General features: G+C 40.2%; 1 protein-coding gene across 13 annotated transcripts in view; it reads left to right on the forward strand.

Moving 5' to 3' along the window:
• Positions 1 to 23,489, forward strand: part of NCKAP5 (NCK associated protein 5) — a 450,570-nt gene that overhangs the window by 113,549 nt on the left and 313,532 nt on the right. For all 13 annotated transcript variants that reach the window (XM_068195225.1, XM_068195221.1, XM_068195224.1 and 10 more), the window contains one exon: positions 1,371 to 1,499. In XM_068195225.1, the coding sequence (XP_068051326.1) occupies positions 1,431 to 1,499 (69 nt within the window). In that variant the 5' untranslated portion in view covers positions 1,371 to 1,430. The remainder of the gene's footprint in view (positions 1 to 1,370; positions 1,500 to 23,489) is intronic.

A 23,489-nucleotide genomic window follows, 5' to 3' on the forward strand; every position in this document is an offset into this window, starting at 1 on the left:
AGTGATCCCAGTGTGCCTCTGGATTCCAGCTGGCTTCAGCAGCTGGGCCTGGGGCATCCTGCTCTCCTTGCATCCTGCTCTCCTTGCAGGCAGCCTGGGCTCGGCCCACATTCAGGCTCCTGTGTGCCCCCGTGGCAGAGCATTCGGGGTCAGCTTGAGGGAAGAGCTGTGAAGGTTTTATCCGCTTGATATCCCCACAGCGACAGATGGGATCGTTCACAGGTGCATGAGAAGCTGAGTCTCTCCACAGGCATGCAAATGTGTCTGGAGGTCATGTGCAAGGCTGCTTTTGGGAATGCCAGCTGTGCTACGCTGCAGCAGGGGTATCTGTGCATCACCTGGCTGTGTGTGACCCAAGGTGATGCTCACAACAAACAAAAAGGATCAGAAACAGACAGATCTTCTTCTTTTGCCAAGTCTCATTTATCAGTCAGTGGGACTGTGATATAGTAAATACAGTCACTATGAGATGCAAGAAAAAACTCCTGTGCATGGCTCTCTATGAGTATATCTGCCTGCCTTAATTTAGGCTAGATTCTGATTTCTGTTATCATTCTACTACTTTCTGTACATCCCAAATAAATTCATTAACTTTGCCCATATTCCTGTATCACAAACAATAAATATCTTAAAACACAAGCTGAAACTTTCAGGCACACGTAGCAACAAAAACATTTAGGAAGTGAACTGGTAGCTGTCACTTGTAAGCTGTGGCTTGGCTTTAGTGGAATCCACTGGGCGGGAATTACCAAACCCTACAAAACTGGAAAGATTAATTCCCTCTGTGGTAGCTTTATGGGCTGAATTCCCTGGCTGTTCTGTACAGGCAGTGGGACTGTCTGATTATTACAGCAGAATCTCTGACCTTGAAAAAGTAAGGAAAGTGCTGAGAGCATTTGTCTCTCGTTAAGGATAATGGGAGTTGAAAGCTTTTAGAACTTTTCAGGATTAGGTCCAAAATTCGTGCATCCCAGTAGCAGCACAGATGTGCCAACAAGCGGGGCTTACTGAGGAGTGCAATTAATGTGAAACAAACTGTATCCCTCCCCCTGCCCAGCCTCAGGTAATTCATTGGCTCTGCAAATTCAGCTCCCTGCCCAGTTCAAAAGACTACGGAAACATGGGTGTATTGCTAAAGGCAGTTGTAGCAGATATTTTTTTTTCTTCTGCCTTTGAGAAGCGACCCAAATATATTGGTAATATTTCTGTTTAGAGAGTTTAGATTTTTTGGCACAGAACACTTATTCCTGGAACACAGCCTACTAGAAACACAAAGTTGGGTTATTACAAAGTTAATGATGGAAGACAGTAACAGTTTAGTAGGATATTGAAATAAGAATTTAAATATTTTACTTTTTTTTTTCTTCCAGTGATGCTGAAAGCAGCCTGACATTTCTAGTCGATCACAAGGAAAACAAATAACCACAGCTATGGAGAAAAAAAGACAGCTACAGAAAAGGGAATTTGGGAAAAGACTTTCTCTGGACAGCAGTCTTGTGGTAAGAATGAATATTTACTGCATTTACTGAATATGTCTTGTCACAAAAATTTAGTTTTTAAGAGGCAATACTCAAAGTTACATATATGTTAAAGATGTTTTTCTCTTCATCACAATATCACAACATCTTGTGATTATTCAGATTCTCAAAAAAAAAAGTACTGGAGGAGTTTTACAACATCCTAGGTAGAAACTTGTCATCATATAGGAACACGTCCCTGAATTCATTGAATTTGCACAAGGAAGGAATCCAGACAATTATAATAGATTTTTTTATTAAAATACTACTCAGCTTCTGTGGGATCATCCTGTGTTGCTTCTTACTTAGTATATGAGGGCTGTAAGTGGCTGAGGTCCTCTGTCAGAAATATTTATCAGGACATCAGCAAAAATGTGTTCACCACAGCAAATCTATAAACTACTCTAATATGTGCCGAAAGAGAAGTATAAATGCCACATGCTGTAAAACAATTGCTTTTCCTGTACCTAAGATTTAAATTCCTTGGACATTGTATTCTAGATTTATTTTTAGGTAATATTTTCAAAGGATGACTGAGACAAACAAGGAGTTTTTAGAGCTGTATGCCGAAAATGCTCATAGATGCCAGAAAATGCTCATGGATGTGGAAGAGTTGTGTATGAGGATAGAAGTGCCTGTGTCAGGTATTTAGCTTGACAATCTGCAAACACTGAAACAGGCAAAGCTGAGAGATCCAAGGACACCTGTGCCATCTCTTTGACACTCATAGAGGTGGTGACTGTGGGACCCCAAAACCCTTTTGCCTGCAATGCCTCACCTGTGCTAATCCTGTTACCTGAATTTTACTCATTATTACAACTATGTTGTTTCCTTCATTTTATGCTAAAATGATGGTTTGGGCCTTTTTTCCCTCCAAAGTATAAAGCCCATTGGCATGCCAATAGCATCGAGCATGGACTCGGCAGGTTTCAGTCTATCCACTGATGCTCTTCAATCACCTGCTGTGCTCTTTATTGGGGTCAGCAGAGCAGTCCCACCTTCCCAGGTTTCCACCCCTTGAAGGACTCTGCTCCTCTCCCTCAGGCCTTAGCTACAAGGCACATCTCAGGTAACATCAGGTGGCCAGTGAAGAAATGTTTAAAAAGGGCTCTGTCCTTTTCTTGGCACCATTTCTTGTGCTGATGAATTACATCCCTTTTCTCAGAAAAATAGAATTAATTGCAGAGAAATAAAAGTAGTGAAGAATAGTGAATTCTCTCCCAGAGTCTGAGCTGCTCAGGACCCTAAGGAAGAGCTGTTTAAGCTGCCCCTGTTCAGGCCATGCAGCTCAGGGCTCTGATACTGAGACGTGACTGATTTCAGGTTGTTCAGCCTGCAACAGAACCTGCTCTCTCAGCTTGCACGCACTCAGCAGGTCAGGTCCTGCTCCCAGCACTTTAAAACTCTTTCTAGCTTGTGGGCAGAGAAAGAAGGTTTGGTATGAACTCACAACTTGATGTAATACACCCGGAGACAGACAAAATCTGAAAGGTTTTGTAGGCTCAGAAGTCTGTTTGGTCCCGGGGCCTAAACCTCTGTTATTGGTTCTAGGCATACACAGCCCCAAAACAGACTCCAGCCTAAATCCTGCAGCTAAAATGTACTGCTGTGATCCAAACAATCGACCACAGACTGTCAATATTTATCTGGAGAAAAGAATACTCATAGAAACTGGGTACTGAAAGCTAAGGGAAATGCTAGCAGTTGTGAGTTTTGCATAAAGACATTGTTTATTATGGCAAATCAGTACTATTCTCCCCTAAATGTTCTCACTGATGTAATGGGCTAGATTAAGCCTTTACTAAATCTATTAAGATAGAAACTTTCATTTCTCTGGGGTGACTGTAATGTGCTGTATGGATGGGAACAAAGAACCAGATATTTCTGGTTTCCAGTCCTACCTAGTGGAAATTTGGATTTGATGAAGCACCCATAAAGACTTAATTGGAGGAGAGACAGAAACCATGGCTGTATGGGATGGTGACACTCTCTCCCTGCTCTTCAGCAAGGGCTAAGTAGGGTGGGAGACTGCCCACAGCTGGAATCAGGCTTCAATCCCTGACTTGAGGTCAGTGAATTAGTGCCAACATGTGGCAGCTAAAGATCTGTGGCTGATTAACCCATATTGGTGTTAAAGTGTTGAAGGAAATGTTTTGAGGGAAAGAAATCTTGCAATACTTCAGTATTTTGTATGTCTAAACCCATCATGCTCTCATCACCCAGCTGTAAAGCAATATCTTCTGCCACAGATGGCCTTTACAGGTTGTGTCACCGGTGCTGAGTTTCAGGGCACGCATCCATTTGCTGCACTGGGGTGTTACAGGTCTGTGTCTGTGAAACGTTTCATTGAGCAGAATATGTGTAACTAGATCTGAGAGTGCCATCCATGCATTTCATTAGAAACATTTTAGTACTTTGTTGTCTACTCCCAGCTATTATTTCATAACAAATTGGAAGAGACATTCTGAGACTCAAGTGCCTTCAGCAGCCTGTAGTAAGTCACATGGATGCCTTGTGACTTCAAGAAATTGAACCAGGAAAGGCAAAACCCCTTTGTATTTTCCTTGTTGTCTCCAAATTCCTGTTCTAGCATACCTCCTCTTAATTATTGCCTTCATATATGTCTATCTTCTTTACCCTTGTATCATCAAATTCTGTTTGAGCATCATGCTTTAGTCCAGTCCACTGCTTGTCCAAGTTCTTGGGTCTCTCTTGTCCTCTCGCTTCCCAAATGTTTTGTGTTTAACCTCGCAGGCATTCAGGGTTGGACACTCTCCTTGATTCTCTCAAATCCAGCTTCTCCTTGTTTGGTGGAGAGTTTAAGCATTATCATATCTCAGAAAGAATTGTAACTTCTGGGTGTTTAAAGAAAATATGTTTCTACTTTTGCACTTTGGACCATGAGATACAAATAGGCGTTTCTGATAACATTCCTTACCCTGCCTGGCTCTGCTGCTTTTCCCTTCTGCATCAGATTGTAATCTTCTGGAATGTTTTTTTCCATGATTTAATCTACAAGTATTGCATAGGGTTGTTAAAAAAAAAAAAAACCAACAAAAATAGTCCTCTTCATTCCTCCACTCTTAGACTCTGAATATAGAAGCTATGAAGGTATTTGATGGCAGAGTGAAAAAAGGAAAGTGGTGTTTCTGAGGAAAAGACATGAATTCTCTCTCCTTAGGATATGGATCTGAGCCTTCAAAATACAACCATAAATTTCATCAGCATTTTGTATACAGCCTGCCCCATCAAACAATGAGTTTCAGGCTTCAAATAAGAAAGACCCATGTTAGGGACATCCTTCTAACAGGGAGAAATTCCAGAACTAATAAACTAGTCTTCCTTACACCACAGGCACAGTAACTACTTTTGGATCACTCAGATAAGGAAGGGTTCAGTTTTATTTCCTGTACTACTCTACCCCTCCTAGGTGATGTCTTGGGGAAATAAGTTTTACAATGAGAGCAAATAATAATTTTAAAATTAAAAAATATAAGTGCAAAAATATGATTATAAAATGTCAGACATAGGGCAGTCCTTTTTAAACTAGGACTGATGTGATTTTTTTAAACTATGAGTGGTGATTAATGCTTTACTGGAAGTTAGTGGTTTGAAACCATGAAGTTTAACAAGCTCCAGAATCCTACCACCATTAAGAAAGCCAGAGGAATTGCTACTACTGCTGCCCAGGTCAAAGGGACATCTTGCTGTTAGCTTCAATTAAATTAGATCTCTATCAGCTGTTAGTCATAATATCCCAGGTGGTATTCCAGAATTCTCCAGTATAGCCCATGGCTGTTACTGCTCTGCAGGTTTCCAATATTGGCCCCATGCTGAAGATTTGTTATACACACACTCATTTACATTTGCAGCCAAAGCAGGTAAGCCTGCAGTGACATTGATGTTTTATAGCTTTGTATTCAGGTGAAACAGTTAGGAAATATTAACTTCATAACAATTCTCACAGGTAATCCTATGAGATCAATTATAGAAAATAATATCTTTGTAATTTCTGCCTGACATTTAAAACCCAAAACATACCACCCAAGGAGGATATACCTTTTTCAGTTTCAATATAGTTCTATACTACCTTATTGTCTCATCTATTGTACAAGTGATGCTACTGTATTTTGAGTATATAAAGTTTTTTTTCTGCAAATTGATTCCAATCAAAACATCACAACTCTGAAAATCAAATTGGTTTGAGATAGGAGAACTAAAGTTTGAATCTTCTTTGTTTTAAACAACAGATCTGTATTTGTCTAGTTTTTATGACATTTGTAGGGATATTTTATTGTATATGTGGTTATAAGATGATAAGATAGACAACACTTGAAGAATAAGGTGAAACTCTCTGTCATTCTGGTTTGCTGTGCAAGAAGTCAAGACCAAAGTCATTGCTGTTATTGCCACAGCATTTCTGTTTAGCATGAAAACAAACTGCAGAATTCAAAATATTGAAGGAGTGCATTTATTTGGAATATGTTGCTTAGGTGTCATGTAACACCCATGTCTGATTGCTTTCTGTTAGAAGAGAAACAGTTCTTTCTGAAGAACTTTTTGCTTCATGTGTCTTAAATCCTTTAAGTTTGGTCAAATAGAACAGCTTCACAAAGTGCAAGAGTATGAATATTTCACAGGCTTTATTTTTTTCATGAATATATCTTTTCCTGTTGAATCTTACATTTAAGCATAACTAGTTGAAAATAAATAGTGGAAGAAACTAGATAAAAACAGGAAGGAAAGGGATTTTTCTGTGTCCTTTATTCATTTCAGGTTGGAATATACAAAGAAAACTAACATGAAAATTCATAGTAAAAAAAATGTACTTTGATAGAATTTAGGCAACTTTTTTTAATATGGGTAAAATGAAGACATATGAGAAGATTTCTTTGTTAATATTTGTAATTTATTATTTTGTATTTGAGGGAGTAGCTTAGACAGGCTACTACATATATAAAAAGCCTCATGAAAGGATTGATTGTATTTCAGGTTTTCCCTGCAAAAGTTCTTAAACAAAAAGAAAAATGAAAAACTCCAAACTATAAATAGACCCAAAGCCAAGCTTTTAAGTAATTTGTGTGAGATGAGGGGAGTGTTAGAACATATCACTGCCACCAGGGCCACGTTGGCTACTCTATTCACTGGGGTGTTCTTTGAAAATAATAAAAGCCCTATCCTTTGCCTGATCCAAACTGTCCAGTTGCCTCCCAGGCCCTTTTGATCAGGAAAAAGTCAATGTTTCAAGCTGTGCTCTTTATTTATGTGGATAATTCCCAGCCTGACTACACACATGGTTCACCCTTACAGCTGTGGTAGCATTTAGCTGGGGAGATTTGAGAACAGAATATCTTTTTGAAGCAGCCAGCATTTATCAAAGCAGAAGTTTTTGTTTTATTTAAAATGAGGCTTTTGCTTCTGAAAGCAAGTTGTGGTGAAGTGCTTCAGTGGTGGCTCGTGAACTGTGCCCTGCTGCTTTCATTCTGGTCACAGGCTCCCGTGGGGCTCTGTAGGATGGGCTTTCATGGCACCACTTTGTTGTAATAGGGGTAGAGTGGAATGTAATGAATTGCTCTGGGGCGTGGGAGGAACACCTTCATCTGCCTGCAGCTGGATTGGTGGCGTGGGCAAAACCACCGAGTTCAATTGGAGACCGCTGAGAAGTGTGCGTGTGTTCTCCAGGGCTGGGAGCCAGGAATTCGGGGGTTAAGTCTGACATCTGTCACCTCTAATCAATCCCTAACTCAGTTTAATAGATTTCTAATTCAGTTTTCTCATCAACAAAACTCTGATTCAGATTTCTTGTCAATAAATTGGGTGTTATAGTAATTTCTTACCTCATAGGTATTCCAGGAATAGTCTGCTATTAGCGTGAGTCTGTGGCTTGCTTTGATATCCTCAGATGAAAGGTGTCACAGAGAACATGATGTTGGAGCAGAGCTGTGAAAAGTGCTGCAGCAGCAAGGCAGGAGGGGAACCCTTCATGTCTGGGAATTAAATTCTGGGAATAGCTCTATTTTTTTTTTAGTTGACACTGACATTCACAGTGTATCTGACATCACTGTGCAACATAACATAATCCAGCATTTCAAAGTAAAAGGTGGCATTAAAAATATTGCCTTGTCAGATGTCGGCTAATGTTCTAAGTTTTGTAGCTTAAATATTTTTTTCCAGCTAGAAGCTGCTGCCAAATTCCTTTGGAGTCTGCAAGGACTCCATTTTCTGTCCTCTCAAAACTTGAATTTTAATTTGTGTGCTAATTTATAATTCAGAATTTTCTTCATCTGGGTACATCATCATGGAAAAGCCCATGTCAAGGGTTGAATCAGAGTTAGGAGTTGCTGCACAAATACGGTTCAGCACTGGAAAATGCACCCAGAATGTGAGCCTCAAACAAACAGCTTTTGGTATTTTTCAGAGGCAAGATAAATCATCCCTAACATCCAGTGCATCCAGGGGGAGAGTAAGTCAAGGAGAACAGTTTAATAAAGGTGACAAGTGTGGAATTTTGATGTAGAAGACAGAATACAGGGAAGAACAGCAGTGACGTACAGGTTGTGTTGCTAACTGCAAAGGTGAAGGTTTGCACATTCGTGAGGAAAACTCACGATATGTGATGTGAATTTCATGATATGGGAAAAGATATGGAATTGATATAAGAGCTCAGTAAACAGAATTCTGAGAAAAATCTATTCATAGCATCATAGAATGGTTTGAATTGGAAGGGATCATAAAGATCATCTTGTTCTAACCCCTCTGCATCTTCCTCATGGCAAGGATAGTACCACACAATTCTGCAAATCTGTCAGGACATCCACAAACAGGGCAGATGAAGTGCTGTCAACTGTCTGCATAATAGATAGTCCTGGAATTGACTGGAACTTTGTAGAAAAGGAAAATCCCAGTGGGGTCTGAGTGTGTAAAAGCTATCTAAACAGGACAGATTCTGTTGTGCACACCCAGGACCTTTAGCACCTGGACTTGGAGAAAACTGAGCTATCTATAAACGTAGTGCCAAGAGCACAGACTGCTCTGCATTTCCATTTTTAATAAAGTGAAAATTGAGACAAGAGCTCTGGAGTGTTAAGCAGAAGAAAAGAGCCATCCAAATGGATCAGTTTACAGCAGAAACTGCTGAGAGGTGAGGAGAAAAAAGAAACCACTGATATGGGAGAGAAGTGTTTAGGCTTGGTATTAGCATACCAGTCATACAAATAACGTAGGGAACTGTGGTCTGGGTGGATTTAAGGGCATCGCTTACCAACAGAGTAGTACATCTAAGGTACCAGGAGAAGAATCTACATCAGCTTGGATAAAGAGCACAGTCACTAGTTACACTAAGAGAGACGATGGCACTTCTGTGTAGCAGCAGTGAAGATGGCTGGTTTGCAATGCATTTGCAGAAGAGGATTTGAAAATGAAGGAGTGTGTAAAGCCCTGAATGTCCTGACAGCAATTGCTTTCTGTCAGTCACATTTATAAACTCTGGAGCAGCCTGGCAAGCCTTACATCAAAATCAAGAAACACAGTGGCTGTGAGTCCAAAAGGACTCAGTGAACCCAGGGAATGATGTTAGAAGTAAGTGCCAGATCTAACATGAAGAAATGGTTCTGTTAGGTACCAGTGCCACAGAAAGAACTGAAATTTGTTCTTGTGGTGATACAGACAGTGAACTATTGCCTTGATTAAAGCTTACACCAATAGAAACCAGTGGTCCTTTTCAGGAACTGGAGATGTGGATAAACAGTGAGCAGTGGAGAGATGCTTGAAGAGAGATTAGAAATAAAAAACTCACAGCCCTGAAAACAAATAGTGCATGGAGCATGTTTCTGAGCAAAACTTCAAATAATATTCCTACTGGAATATAGCTCAATGGCTTATTGATCAAAAGCACTGACTCCAACACAGGCAGAAGTGCTCTCTGCGAGAGGAATTGTTTACCATTTGTTGCTGCACATCAAAAGTTACATCAATAGGTGTATAGGGTGACATGGTGACAGCTGAAACAGTACCCACATCCCCAGAGATCATGCTTTGACAAACAGCTGGCTTTTGCTTTCTCACGTCTTTGGCACATAAACTTAAAGTGACAAACACAAGGCTTGAAGGTTAAAAGAGAAGCTTTATAAGAAATTTATGCAGCTGATCTACCCTTGTACATTGTCACCGAACTGGATGCAAAAGTGAAGGAAAAGTAAGAACAGAGAACAGAAAATATGGTTTTACTTGGGCCTGCAAATTAGCTGGCAGATGGGCTGTGAAAAAACAGGGCAATCATATTCTGTTGCATTCTAAAAAAGCTGGAAAATTGGCCTATGTTGGTATAGAATCTCAGTAATTTCACTGTCAGACTTTTGGCATTAAAGTATTAACTTCTTGATAACTCCTAATAAGCTTTTAAAGATACCGATTTAGCTGCAGAGGAGGAATCAAAAATGAAAATGAAGGAAAATGCAAGAGATAAAAGCATGAATTTTGAGCTTTATTCAGGAATGAAAGTTCAGCATGGTACAATAGACAAGTTGGGTGTTACAAAAAGAAAGGATGTTAAGTGTTCAAGTTGACAAACTGCAGAAACTGAATTTTGTGGTAATTTCTAGTTGCAGATGTCAGGGCTTGGAAAAAAAGAAGTTGTAGTTTTATCTTGGTGCAAGGGAGACAACTGTGCTGAGACTTGGCTTTCCTCTTTGGGACGCATTAAGGAGAAATCTTGCTGTGGAACTGTTTGATAGTGGATTGTTATTTTGGGTGGAATCCCATGTCTCGATTTGGAGGAGTTTGATGATTTGCAGTGTGCACACCAGGCTCTGCTCCCCAGGGTTTTTGGAAGGAGCTGGCAGGTGCCTGCCCTCTGATGCAGAGCCAGCTCAGCAGCCTCTTGCCTGCTGCTGCTTTTTCCCTGAAGGACAGGGGTGCAGACAGGGGACAGCAGCTCCAGCGGTGTGAGCAGCTCCTGCTCACAGAGCAGCGGCTGTGATCTCAGGCTGCTCTGTCCCTTTGCCCTGCCCCACCAATTACAGAGTGGAGCTGTGACAGATGTCAGCCTGGCCCCAGAAGAGGGAAGCTCACGGAGAGCTTTGGATTTAAGGGGAGGGTGCACACCTGCTGGGTGTGTGCCACACGATGATGTGCCTCTGTGACATTCACATTCTCTGGACAGAGAGTCATAATTCTGTCTCTCAGGAGAAGCACAGAGAGGAGAAGAGAAAACAATCTTTATCTCTGCTCCTTTGTTTTCCCCATGTGGAATGTGGTGTGGAGATTGTTTACCTGCAGTGATTGCTGGGCTGGATTCTGGTGAAGGTTGTTTGGGGTCAGTGACCAATGGGATCCAGCTGTGTTGGACTCTCAGCAGAGAGTCACGAGTTTGTGAGTTAGGTAAGTATGAAGTAAGTATGTAGAGTAGGATAGTATCTCTTTAAACAGTATATGAATATAACATAATATAGTTTTAATAAAGCAGATCCTTCAGCCTCCTGATCTGGAGCAGACATCATAATTTTCTCCCATCGGGGGTCGCCCGATTTTCCAATATGCCTCATATGACACAAAGGCTGCGTGCCATCGGCCTGGCCAGGGATAAGCAGCTACCAAGGGAAATGGATGTTCTGGGGACCCTTATCTAGCTCTGGTAAGCTCCCAAAGCAGCAGTGAAATTGGACGCTTTGCATGCCCAGATGTTAAGAGCAGAAGGCTGCCTGTAACAGGAGATCTGAAGAGATTGGGGTTAACTAAGTAGGGATTTTATTGACAAACCTTTTAAAATGCTTCATGCCTTCAGCAATTAAGTATGACACATATCCTGAGAGGCACAAGTCTCCTCTGTGTCTCCCAGTTGCCTGATTCAAGTGGAATAAAATTCTAGGGAGAAGAGAAAGGAAAAAAATATGCCTTGTGTTGTTTTATAGTGTTGACATAATTCCCTGCCCTGCAAGACCAAGAATGAGCAGTGAATCTATCTCCTGCTAGGTCAGTTATGGCATCCACTCAAATGTCCTATTTTGATTATTATTGCATCCATAGGAGAATCTAAATTTCTTTTCACAGACTTGTGCACATGTCAATATACAAAGGGAATAAAATAAATCTTTGCAAGGGGATATGTAGGCATTTCCAGGTTGTTTTGTTTTACAAATAAGTGTGGTCAACTTTCACTCATATTCTTGAATTTTGCTAATTTTGTCCACTTACAGTGAATGTGAGATAACCACAAGTCAAAATTACTGCTCTGAATTGTTTGCAAACCAGTGTTTCCAGCCTGTGCTAAAAATTTTGAGGTTTTTTATATTTTAGTTCCAGCTGGAAAATTCTGTCTTTGTTCATATGATATATATATATATTTATATACACACACACACGCACTTGTCTTTTGTTCTCATATAAATACATGTATATACTTTTGGTCCCCTTGCTCATTTAATTGCATAGCTATAATAGATGATGCACACTAAAATTGATGATGTACAGTGTTTTGCTTCACAAGTTTACAATTTTGATCTTTAGAGAAAGAGTGCCTTACTGAAAACTTCAGTTAAATCACTGTGTGTTTTGCCTTTGTGGAATAAGTGTTTCCTCATTAAAAACCAAGCTGCCAAAGAACTGGCTAAATCTTCCACATGGAAAATGTTCTGCTTCATGCAGTCAAGAGAGCCATGCAAAACTCTGCAGTGTAAATATGTCTTTTGCTTGGACCCCTGGAGGCAGGGATATTTGAGGGTAGGTACCCCGATTCCAGGCATTTTTCTGTTCTAGGGAGTCTGTAGGTGCTTGTGGAGCTCTAATTGCTGGGAATGGCTCTGCTGGCAGCTCGTTCCTGCCTCTGCTCCTGCACCTCTGAGCCTGCCTGTGTGCTTTGGCTTTCAGGGCCTTGTGTGACCCAGATAGGAAATGAGCTGGGATCATTGCAAGGCATTTAAAATAATTGGGTATCAACAGCTGGCTTTATGGGAAGCTAACAGTGTAAATCCAGAGAGTTTTTATGATTTCAATGGGTATTTTTTCCTAGCGTATAAAGCGGATCCAAGTAATTTTGGCTGGGAAACAGTTTCCCAACTTATTTCTATAATGATACCTTAGAGTTTTTCATTATAGTGAAAATCTCTAGTAGGTCTGAAGGGAAAAATTACCTCCACTGTTTCCAGACACCCAATATGTTTTCTCTGTGCTTGAATTTATGAGTTTTGGCAAAGATAACTCACAATATGATCAGGTTTCAGGGCAGTGGTTTCTTGCACTGAATCTCAAACAAAAGTGTAACTGTTCAGAAGGCTCCAATGTGTCTTTGGTGATGTAAAAATATGGGACATTGCTCTCCAAAATCCTGCCATTCTTTTTTGTCTCAGTGTATTATTTACTACACAGAGTATTGAAAGAGTTTTTTGAAGTACAATTTAATTCTCAACTTCTTTCAATGTTTTTACAGCATAAATAACAGTCCCTGTCAAAAAGAGCAAGATTTGACTGTTGATGACAATTATTTTTTTTCTGTTGCTTTGTAAGTAGATTCAAATATACCTGTTCATTATAGACCTTTTCTGGAAGACAAGTGCTTGAATCAAATGAGAAGCGTAATGCAGAATTCCTCTCAGATTGGGATGTTAGACTGGGACAAAACAGGTATTTCCACCCTGGGAAACTTGTTTCAATGCTTTGACATTTTGATTTCAATTAAATTTACTTTTTTTTTTTTTTTTTTACTTATAAATGTTGAAAATATCTTCTCTTAAACTGAATTTACTTTCTTCCCATCTTTTTTGCATCTTCTATGGCCTTAAATGCACCATGCTTGAGTGTGAAACAAAAACTTGTGATTCATAGGAGGAAGGGGGTGCGGGTGTGTGCATTGGAGTAATGTAAATTGATGTCCCCAGAAATGAAAAGTGTTCTGTTATTCCAAAGGAAATCTGTTCTTTTAAGAATTACATTGTCATTGCCCTTCAAAAATTCTGATTTTTCATGTGGAAACTGCAGTCTCCTCTGGAATAGTCTATAGAAAATTCCTGAATAGGTTTGCTGAAGCTGTAAAAGATGCTGGTTTTGCTTTTGGCCAGACTATCTATTGCCTTACTCCACTAAGAAGAAACTTCAGCGGCACTGATTAGAGAGATATCTCAGACAGGAAAGTGCACACTTCACATATGTTCAAGTGATAGAATCTGACATTGCAAGTACTTGCATCTTATCTCATTCATGTCTCATGGAGTTTCATTCCTGAAACTCTGGAACTCAGTGGATTTGTTCTGATGTACATTTACATGAGACAAAAATCAAGATAATGTCCTCCATTTATTCTGTAGGTATTTCCATTCAAACATTTCTTTAGTTATCAGCTAGTGTATCCTGCCTGCTTCTCCTGCTCTTACTGAGGGTTGGATAGGAGATTTCTCTCATGTTGTGTTTTTGTAGATTGGATCATCTTGTGATACTGAATCATGCTGATTGTCACTGGCAAAGCAGCAGGTTCCTCCTAGCCCTCTTCCCTGTGTGGTTCTGTTTGATGGGATTCTTATATGCTTTCCAACCACTTTGTAATCTCAGTTTCATCTGTGACTTCAAGCTTTCCTTTGAGCATCACATCAACTACATTGTCAAGGCTTTCTTTTTTTTTTTTTTTATCTGCATAGGAATCCAGGAAAAGCTCAGGTCTTGCTGTCTCAGCAGGACACAGAGGGTCTGATTTATGTCTGGATAACAGCACAGGTTGAATTATTGCAGTAGCTGGTTCACAGCCTCCCAGATTTGCTGCTACATGGTGTTCTTAAGTTTGTGCAAAATTCACTCTATGTGCTAAAGGACATCTAGTTAAATGTGTGAAATTGGCACACCACACCTGTACAGGGCAGTGAATTATGTTGGAATGTGGCATTGTTTAAACCTAAAAGGTTTTAACCATTCTCCCCTCCCCACATGCCCATATGCAGGACTATCCCAGTGTCTGTGTGAAGCATGAATGGATTTAATGAATGTAACACCTCACTCTAGAGGTTGTCTCACAGTCCTCACTCATTGTCCTGAGGACCTTGGGCACTGCTGGTGTCCAGTGCTGGTTGTGTTGCTGCTTCCTCTGGTGCAGAAACTCTGATTCCCTTCAGAGTCTGTCCTAAGTAACCTGGAAATTCCCTTTGACAGAGGTTATGAGTTTCAAAGGAATGAAGTTGTTTTTATTTTTGCATTCACCAGTTTTATGGTTATAATATTTTGATTTATAATTGCTTAGTTCTGCTGGTTGTTAATTGACTAATGACAGATGTATTACTTTGGGCACTTTGTTTACAGGAATGTTGGAAATCTTGAAACAGGGGTCCCATTAAGTTGAACTCTGAAAACTTTCAAACATCTTGAGTCACTGGTTCCTTTGAAAATCTTAGCCAGCGTGCCTTCACCTGTCCAGAAGTAACTTTTACAAAGATGTGCTTGACAGGGGGTTGCTAGCTGCAGAAATTCAGCCTTACCTAAAAAAACCAAAGTAAAGATTCGTAATCGTGCATGGATCAAAGTATTCTCCATCTGTCAAAACTTTGCTTATGCAGATATAATCATTAAAATTACTTTTCTATCTATAAAGAATAGTTTATCTGGCACCAAAATTATTTGAGTACAGAATTAACTTTTTGAAATGAGCAATTATATTAGTTAATACATTTAAACATTAAGATTAATTAAAAGCAAAATCCTTTTGTTTATTTTGTTTAGTAATCCTTTTGTTTATTTTAAAAACAAAATCCTTTTGTAAATTTAGGGATGTGAGATGATTTTTAAAAATACTTTAGTGGAGGAATAATATTAAAATTTTTAAAAGTTAGGTTTACAGTAAGTACATTTAAATTCTTTTCACACTGTTTTTTTGTAGCTACAAGTTTCTTTTTCAGCAAAGATTCTTCTTTCTTCCAAATGGTAAATACGTACTCTATGTTCTTCCATTTGCATAAAGGAGAGAGCACCAGTGCTTTCTTGAAAACTGTTCAGATAACTGTTAAATCCTACTGGGATGGGACAAGACTGGAAAGATGCTCATTGTTTATCTGAGTCTCCACTACCTGCAGAGGCTGGGCAGGGCACATGGTCAATTCCAGCACTCCTGGAGCTCACAGTGGTGTAAGGGCAGAAGGAGAGAGGGCATCATGTGTATCATGTGGGTCCATCTCAGATGTAACACCAGGCCTTTCTAAGGAGGCTGCTGAGGCTGACTTCTCTGCCTGTTCCTGACTAGAGGTGTTGCTGATGTTTGGGTCAAGGACAGTGTCACTCACTACTCCACCCTGCTGGTCAGGACCAATTTTAGGCCACGGAAAGGGAAGTCTAACACAGCCTGCAGCTTTCTTACCCACTGTGTGTGTCCTCAGTGGCACTCAAAGATGTGGGCTTCTCTCAAAAAAGACTTTTTACTCCTTTGAGCCTGAATTCAAGATAATACCCTGCACTATAATAAAGCAATGCAGCAAGAAACAAAAAAGTTTTAAAATTAAATTTTTAATGCTTCTTTTCAGCTAATTAATATATCTTTGCAATACTTCTGTCTGTACCCTTCTGCTGATGGTGTCCGCTCTAGTTTTCGCATAGTTATATAGTGCTGTGGCTGTGTGCAGGTGTGCTGTCAGGTCAGCTCTCACACAAAGCTCAGTCCACATGGACTCAAGAGAAGGGATGGACATGAGGGGTCCTATAAGCTGGTGCTGGGTCAAGGTACCGACTTGAACATTCTTCTTGCACTCAGTGGGGAGCATCTGAAAGTCCTACCTGTATGTAAGCCTCAACTTGCCTTGCAGAGAAACATGCATTATTTACAACCAAAAATGTTTCCAATCCTTTTATAAAGCTAACCTCCAATACTTATTTCTGTGACATTCTGCAGTCCTGAGGTGGTAAGTAATCAGCTGAGGTTAGTGATATCATCCAGTATGCTTTTAGCCAGGTGTGCTCATCAGCCTTTACAATACTCAGGTGGAAGCCTGAGAGAAGCCAATAAGTTTCTCAAATATGAATCAGTTGCTATGAATTAAAACTATGTTGACCCATATCCTTGGAGCCAAGCATTTTTTAGCATGTTTAGCTTAGGGCCCATCTCAGATAAGAGGCAATAACCACGCCAATATATTGTCTGCTGGTGGAATTCATGATTGCTGCAGCTAGCTGAGGTAAATACTGTGGATGAACTTTTAATGGTTCAATAACTTCCTGACCTCAGTTAATGGTGATAACTGTAACTGGATCTCTTGCTGCAGGGTATAACAGGGTCTCCTGTAAAGTCAGGAGAGAGTTTGTCCTTTCCTGGTACTTAACTTTCACTAAGATCTCAGTACTGCAGGGAGCCGATTCAATACGCAGCTGGTTTGATCTGTGTCTTGTCATGTGTGCTCCTAGAGGATTAAAACACAAACAAAAAATACTCCAGAGGTGGAGTTCAGTGTGTTAAATGCATAAAATAAAATTTAATACTACAACAAATATTATGTTTCTTTTCTTCACATTGAGGTTAAAACGTAGGGTGTATTTTAGGTAATGTTTTAAAACATAGCATTTTGGAGATAGGGGTTTCCAGTTTCAACCCAGAGATGTATCTTATATAAAAGTGGCAGAAAAAACAGAAAAAATAAATACGGGGAAGCCTTGTAATTCTTGTTTGCCTTGTTTGGACTGTGTGAGTTTGGAATTTCCGGACTGGTGACTGATAGGTATTTTTATCATCGCCTGTAATGCTCATTAAAATACAAAGCACAATGCTTGGGCTTTGAACTTACTCTTATTTGCATTCATGTACAAACATAGGCAAAATTTTATGAAAATGTCAATCCCTACAGGCAAGATAGGGAACCTATAAAGATGTGTTTAGACACAAGCCTGGAGGCACACACAGACGTTTGAGGGACGGTGTGCTGGAGAGCTCCTTCAGTCTGCTGGCTCTGTGCAAGTTAAGGATGGAGATCCATGAGGCAGCAAAAGTACAAGGGTTGGGGTCAGGTAGAAAGGTGATGGGCTCAATAGCCCAGCTGAAATGCCTCTACACTGATGCCCACAGCAACAGCCAGGAGGAGATGGGAGCCACTGTTCAGCACCAGTGTGGCCAGCAGGGCTTGTCCTGCTGTACTCGGCACTGGTGAGGCTGCGCTTTAAATCCTGTGATCACTTTTGGCCCATGGGCTAAAAGAAAGGTCTTGGAGTGTGCCTGAGGAAGGGCAGTGGAGCAGGTGAAGGGTCTAAAGCACAGGTCCCCAAAATGGCTCTAAAAGCACTGGGACAGACTGCTGAGGGAAGTGATGGAGTCGCCTTTCTTCCCCGGAGGCTTTAAAGGACAAGCAGAAGTGGCATCTGGGGACATGGCAGACTTTGTAGTGCTGGGTGGACAACTGAACTTGGTGATCTTAGAAATGTTTTCCAACCTAAGGGATTCTTTGACATAATATATATGTATAAAATCCCTTTTAGGGTCACCTGGGGGAATCAGAAGCAGCTGTGAGATCCCATGCAACCCGAACCAGTCATTGTTTATTTGAAGAGTAGGTTAAGTGTTATGGTAGGATGAGACATGCAGAAGGAGGGAAGGGCCATAAAGTTTAATGCTAACCAGCACACATCCTCTCTTGCTAATGTACATCTTACAGAAGAATTTTTCTGTCAGCCTCCTTTGCAAAATTCAGCTTTCAACTTGAAGCCTCATTGTAAAGGAGAGATGAAAGCTGATTTCACTCCCATATGCTTCAGAATAAATCAAGCATCACTTTAAGAAAGTCAGTGAACCAAGCTCTTATGTGATATAAGTTGGCACTGATGATCATCAAGCTATTTCAGTTTATACTAAGTAAGAATCAGCTGTAATTAAGAGCTGAACAGTCAAGTAGGTGTGACTAAAATAAGGTCAACAGACTAGAAACCTGAAATATTTCCTTTTGCTAGAGCTGTGTAAGGACAGCTTTGAGGCATTTCCATGAAGGGCAAGGTGGTGAGGTTTCTACAGATGGATGCTGGTCTGAGTGAAGGCAGGAGCCTGTGAAATTTCTGTGGTTTGTGAGTAGAAATCTCATCAGCATACTCTTTTCTCTGGTTTTCATGGATCTCCATCAGAGGAAGAAGTGTCAATAGTTTAAGCACTTAAGCCTTTTCAGTGTTTTGAACAGATTGCTTGGTTTGTATAGCAACTGCAGAAATCAAGTGCTCGGTGTAAGTATCCTTCCAATCATCCTAGGGATTCAGTCTGGATTCAAATATCTCATAACCTGTAGGTAAATCCTCTCATGTATCAGTTAACTGAGACCATGAATATTTTCATGTCTGGGCTACCCCATTCTCGTAACAACTTATGGTATCTAATCTAAACATCCCTTCCTCTGATGTATGAGTCAAGAACAAGATATAAAATGTGTTATGTTAAATTTCCATTTCCTCGAGGGAAAACTTATAAAGAGTGAAAATTACTAATTACCCATTTCTTTAACAACTGTCATATTTAACTAAAACTGAGGAGATTCCCTATAGTTATTGGAGGAAATAATTTCTTAAATTAGTGGTGCTAGATGAAATCTGCTGTGTTGCTCCCTGATGTTTGTCTGCATTGGAAGGACATGCACCTTGTTGGATGGTGCTGTTTTTCTTGACCAAAATCTTGGCCTGACAAAGCCATGTTCATGTGCAATTTGCCAGTAAGGCTTTCTCGGGCTCCTGCAGGGGAAAAGAGGGAGATCTGTAGTGCTCTCACTTCCCTCAGACATCTACCCTGCAGCAGTTTTGCTTGTCCTGAGAGCCTGAGAGCTCACAGGGTGGAGCTGGGAGCTAAACAGATGTGATGCTTTCATAAAACATCATGTGTTCTGCCTTGGTGGGGGAAGCCTATTCCAAGGCTCAGAGGAATAACATTCTTTTTGCTTTCTAAAGTTCATTTCAGCAAGGCTGAAAAGTAAAGGAATAATGCAACAATGCAATGGTTAACTTGGACTAGCTGTCTTGAATTGAAGAAGTCAAGGCACTGGTGTTGCTTGGTTGCTCAGTTGGTGTTAAATTTTCCCAGAGTGCACACAGGACGTGTCAGAGCCATGTGGCAAGGAAGGCAATTAGTTGTGCAGAGGAGATAAGCCATGAGCTGGTGCTCGTTGTGTGTACTTAGGGGACAGCAAGGCAGTATAATGTGTGCTGCATTTCCATCTGCAGTCCTCCTCAGAGCTGCTAATTTCTGTGTGCTTGGTCTGAAGAGTTCCTTAAGAACCAGACTGATTTACAGGCAGCCTGGATTTTATACATTGCATCAGAGAGGGAGTTTGCACAGATTGAAAGAACAAAGCACAAGGCAGTGCTGGATCCACTGAGCACAAACATGCCTCAGTGAATAGCACTCCCTGAGCTTATTTAGCACCATACGCTACAAAATGTGCTAAACAAAGAACAAATTGCTGCTTTAAAGGGCTTCCAGACAAAAGAATCTCAATCCATATGATACAGTGAATAATCTATGCCAGATAAGCCTTCTAGCTGAAATGTTCAGAAGAAGTTCTTAATTGGAAGGAGCAAGGGGATGTAAGTGGGAGTTATGTGTATATCATTAGGAAGAGAACAAATGTTTCCAGCTTTAACTAATGTTGACTACAACAGATTAAAATAAAAAGGAACAAACTGAAACTTGATTTGAAGCCTGAGATGAGTGTTAATTTGAATTTTCTTGATGTACCTGGCTTGTTTCATAGTCTCGGGATTACTTAATTGGACACTTTGTGCTTTTTTATGTTAAGAAAGGTGAGTTTATTAAAAATTACAGAACAAAACAACAAAAAAAAACCCCAATCCTAAACAAAAAAATCCTCAAACCCCTTTCAAGTCAGATACTGTTAGAATTTGATAGTCTGTGACTTTGAATAGAGTTTGACTCACCCTACCAAATATCCCCAGCTCAGCCTCAGCTTTTTTTTTTTCTATTCGAGCATTACTTTCAGCTCTTCCTTCAAATAAGTTGCTGCTGATGGGTACCCTGTGATGCATCTGAGGTGAAGATGTTTTTGAGGGTGACCTTTTGCCATGGAGGCTCAGCTTTTCAAAACTGCAGAGTGGATGGGGGAGAGGATTTGCTCACCTGAAACTTAAATGCCGGTGGTTGTCCAAGGAATGCGTATATTGTTCTCATTTACTGATGCTCAGCTTTGATGGGAGGGAGAGTTATGGAAGGATCTAAGGCAGGGAAAATATATTTAAATTTGAGCCCAAAGCCTTGACTCTACAGTGGTCAGGACAGCATTGTATTATTGTGCTTTGTTGAGACATCTCAAGAGCCCGTGTGGCAGTGCTACTTAGGCACCCATTGAAATCAGTTTTAAGGAATGCCAGAGAAATGATATGAATTATATTCAGTGAAAGTACATGGATAGACCATTCAGAGTTTGCTTTTTCATATTCCAGTCAGGTAAAAAATCTCATTTTCTAGTGGGAAATAGAATTAACTTCTCTAAGACCTCTTGAAATCTCTTTTTCATTTAAAGTTTGTATTGTCTCTTCCCTGATTTAGTGCTCTCTCATGCTGAAGTTCCTCTCCTGCTGTGGGGAGGAAAATATAGTATTTAGGGAGAGACTTTAGATTGACTCTTAACTCTTTATGTTTGGGTAATTTGCAGGTTGAAATGCTGCCATGTGTAGTAGCCAACATTTCTCATCTCAGGCTTTTATCTCACTGGAGCTAGCTGTTCTTACCTTTTCACCAGAACTCATATTGCAATCACGCCTGATTGTGGGTATAAATCCCATGGCTGCTTTTCCCATAAGTAATCTGAGCAACTTGAATGTAAATAATGTCAAAAATGTGACCTTTGTCCCTAATCCTGCCATTTTGAAAAGGCATTTTGGGGAATGATTTTAAATGCAACATTTCTGTGTCCTACAGCATTGTCAAATTTTCAGTTCAGTCCTTACTTCCATAAACTCTTAAAGCAACAACATTGACAGTTCAAGCAAGCAGAGTTATCTCAGATCCTGAGAGTCAATGAAATTATGATGTCAGGAAGATTCAAGCCTTGCTTTAGTCAACCAAAAATATTGACAGAAACCAAATAAAATTCAATTTTTCTAGTGAACCCAGACATTTTATCTCATGCATCCAAGCGCTCTTCTTGGACATGACAATGTGAGTTGAGGACATTGTTTTATCAAATACTATTCCAGCTGTAGGATCCCATACTCTGCAACTGAAAACACCTTTAATGTTCTGGTTTCTTGCAGTTTTCTATGATGCCCACTGTAGGAAATATTTCTGAGGTAAACAAGCAATAAACCTGTCACGGAATGAATTCTGTTTGTTCAAAAAGACAATGACTGTCCTTGATGCAAAAGCTGTACTTTCAGCTTTGTGAAAGATGGAACTGCAGGAAGAGAATTGACACTCAAAATATGGTCTGTGAGCAGTTGTATTAAACCTGAATTTTTCTCAGGTGTTTGTAACAAGTACAGCACTTCAGAATATATTTTTTCTCTAATGATGGAATAAATAATTAAATGAGCACAGCTTGAAATTTGGAAGCTTTTCGCATCTAATTTATTTAATGTATTTATTTAACATATCAATGTATTACAGCTGAAACTGTGGAATGCTAGATGGAAATTAGTATTTGGACTCAACATGCCTATAATTAAACCAGAATTGATGAGCTTAAGCCATGTTGTCAATAAGAGCCATGGGAGGGCAAAGTGGTAAAAATTATGTCTAAATGCTTCTAGTAGAGACAATGACACGTATTTGCCAGTAATTCCACTGCAGATTGAGGAGAGAAGATATATTTCAAATTGTGCCTATCTTTTTTTAAGTTTACAAAAAATAAATTAAGTAGGGATTAGTTGGAGGATGAGCTTTATTCTAAGGTGCACAATTGGGCTGGGACTGGAGTTTTTTAACACTCAAACTATTTTGCAAGCAGAGGTGACAGGTTGGCATGGGCACCGCTGAACAAAGCAGGCACTTACACATGCTCCTCACCTGGCACACTTGGTAAGAGTTTAGGTGTGTGATGTCTTCATTTGATCCATCAGCATGTGCTTAACAGCTTCATGTGTAAAAGCAATCAGGAAAAGAAAACAAAGCATCCAGCATGTGTGTGGGGCCTTTCAGGCAGCAAACAAATGGCTAATAGAGCATTGACCCAAACCAATTCCTGCCAAATGGGCACACACAGGAGGCATCTGCACAGCACAGGATGGAGAAAGAAAAGCCACCTTTGTCAAGCTGCAGCCTTTCCACACATATAAAGAAGGAGGTAACTGCAGTATTTTAAATATCATTAAATTACAATTTTACAGAGGAGTGCAAGCCTGTGAGTTACAAGGGAGGCACATTTGATATGGTGGGATGTATCATTTGGTCAAATTAGGATGCCTGGGGCATGACCAGTTATCATCAAGGCTTCTCTGAAAAAGTGAAATTAAGTTTTCTCAGGAATCCCCTAAAAACATAGGACTGTCAAAGGAACCACCAGCACTATCAGAGAAATGACTCCCACACTGCAGGAGGATGTGGGGTACCATGAGTCACGGGTTCTGGAGGATTTTGGTGCCTGGGCAAAAAAGGAGAGGTGAGAGCTGTGGGATTGTCTTGATTTCTTGTGGATATCCTCACTGTAGCTTTGGGATACACAGGGTATTTTGGGAATGGACTTCTCTGCTGCTCCTGTAGCCAGCAAATGTCCCCAGCCTGGCCACAGTGAAGTGACTCAGAAGAAGCCCTCCAGGTGGGAATTATGAGAGCTCTGCAAGAGAGAGCTCATAATTGGGGTAGCATCTGTTGCAATCGGCTACTGTTCATTTGCTTAAAATGCAGATAAATTGCAGCTTGTGGTGAAACTTCTCATATGACAAATTGGGCCTTGTTCTGGATAGTTTGGCACTGACACTTCTGTTGTGTATTTTCCTGAAGGAAGGAGATATTGCTGTGGGTTTTACTGTGATTTCTCTGCTATAAATGTGATGCTATTACTACTGTTTTTTGGTTTTCATTCTGCTTGTTTGGCATTGTTG

Source organism: Anomalospiza imberbis, chromosome 7 (genome assembly GCF_031753505.1).
Source record: "Anomalospiza imberbis isolate Cuckoo-Finch-1a 21T00152 chromosome 7, ASM3175350v1, whole genome shotgun sequence".
Taxonomy (NCBI): Eukaryota; Metazoa; Chordata; class Aves; order Passeriformes; family Viduidae; genus Anomalospiza; species Anomalospiza imberbis.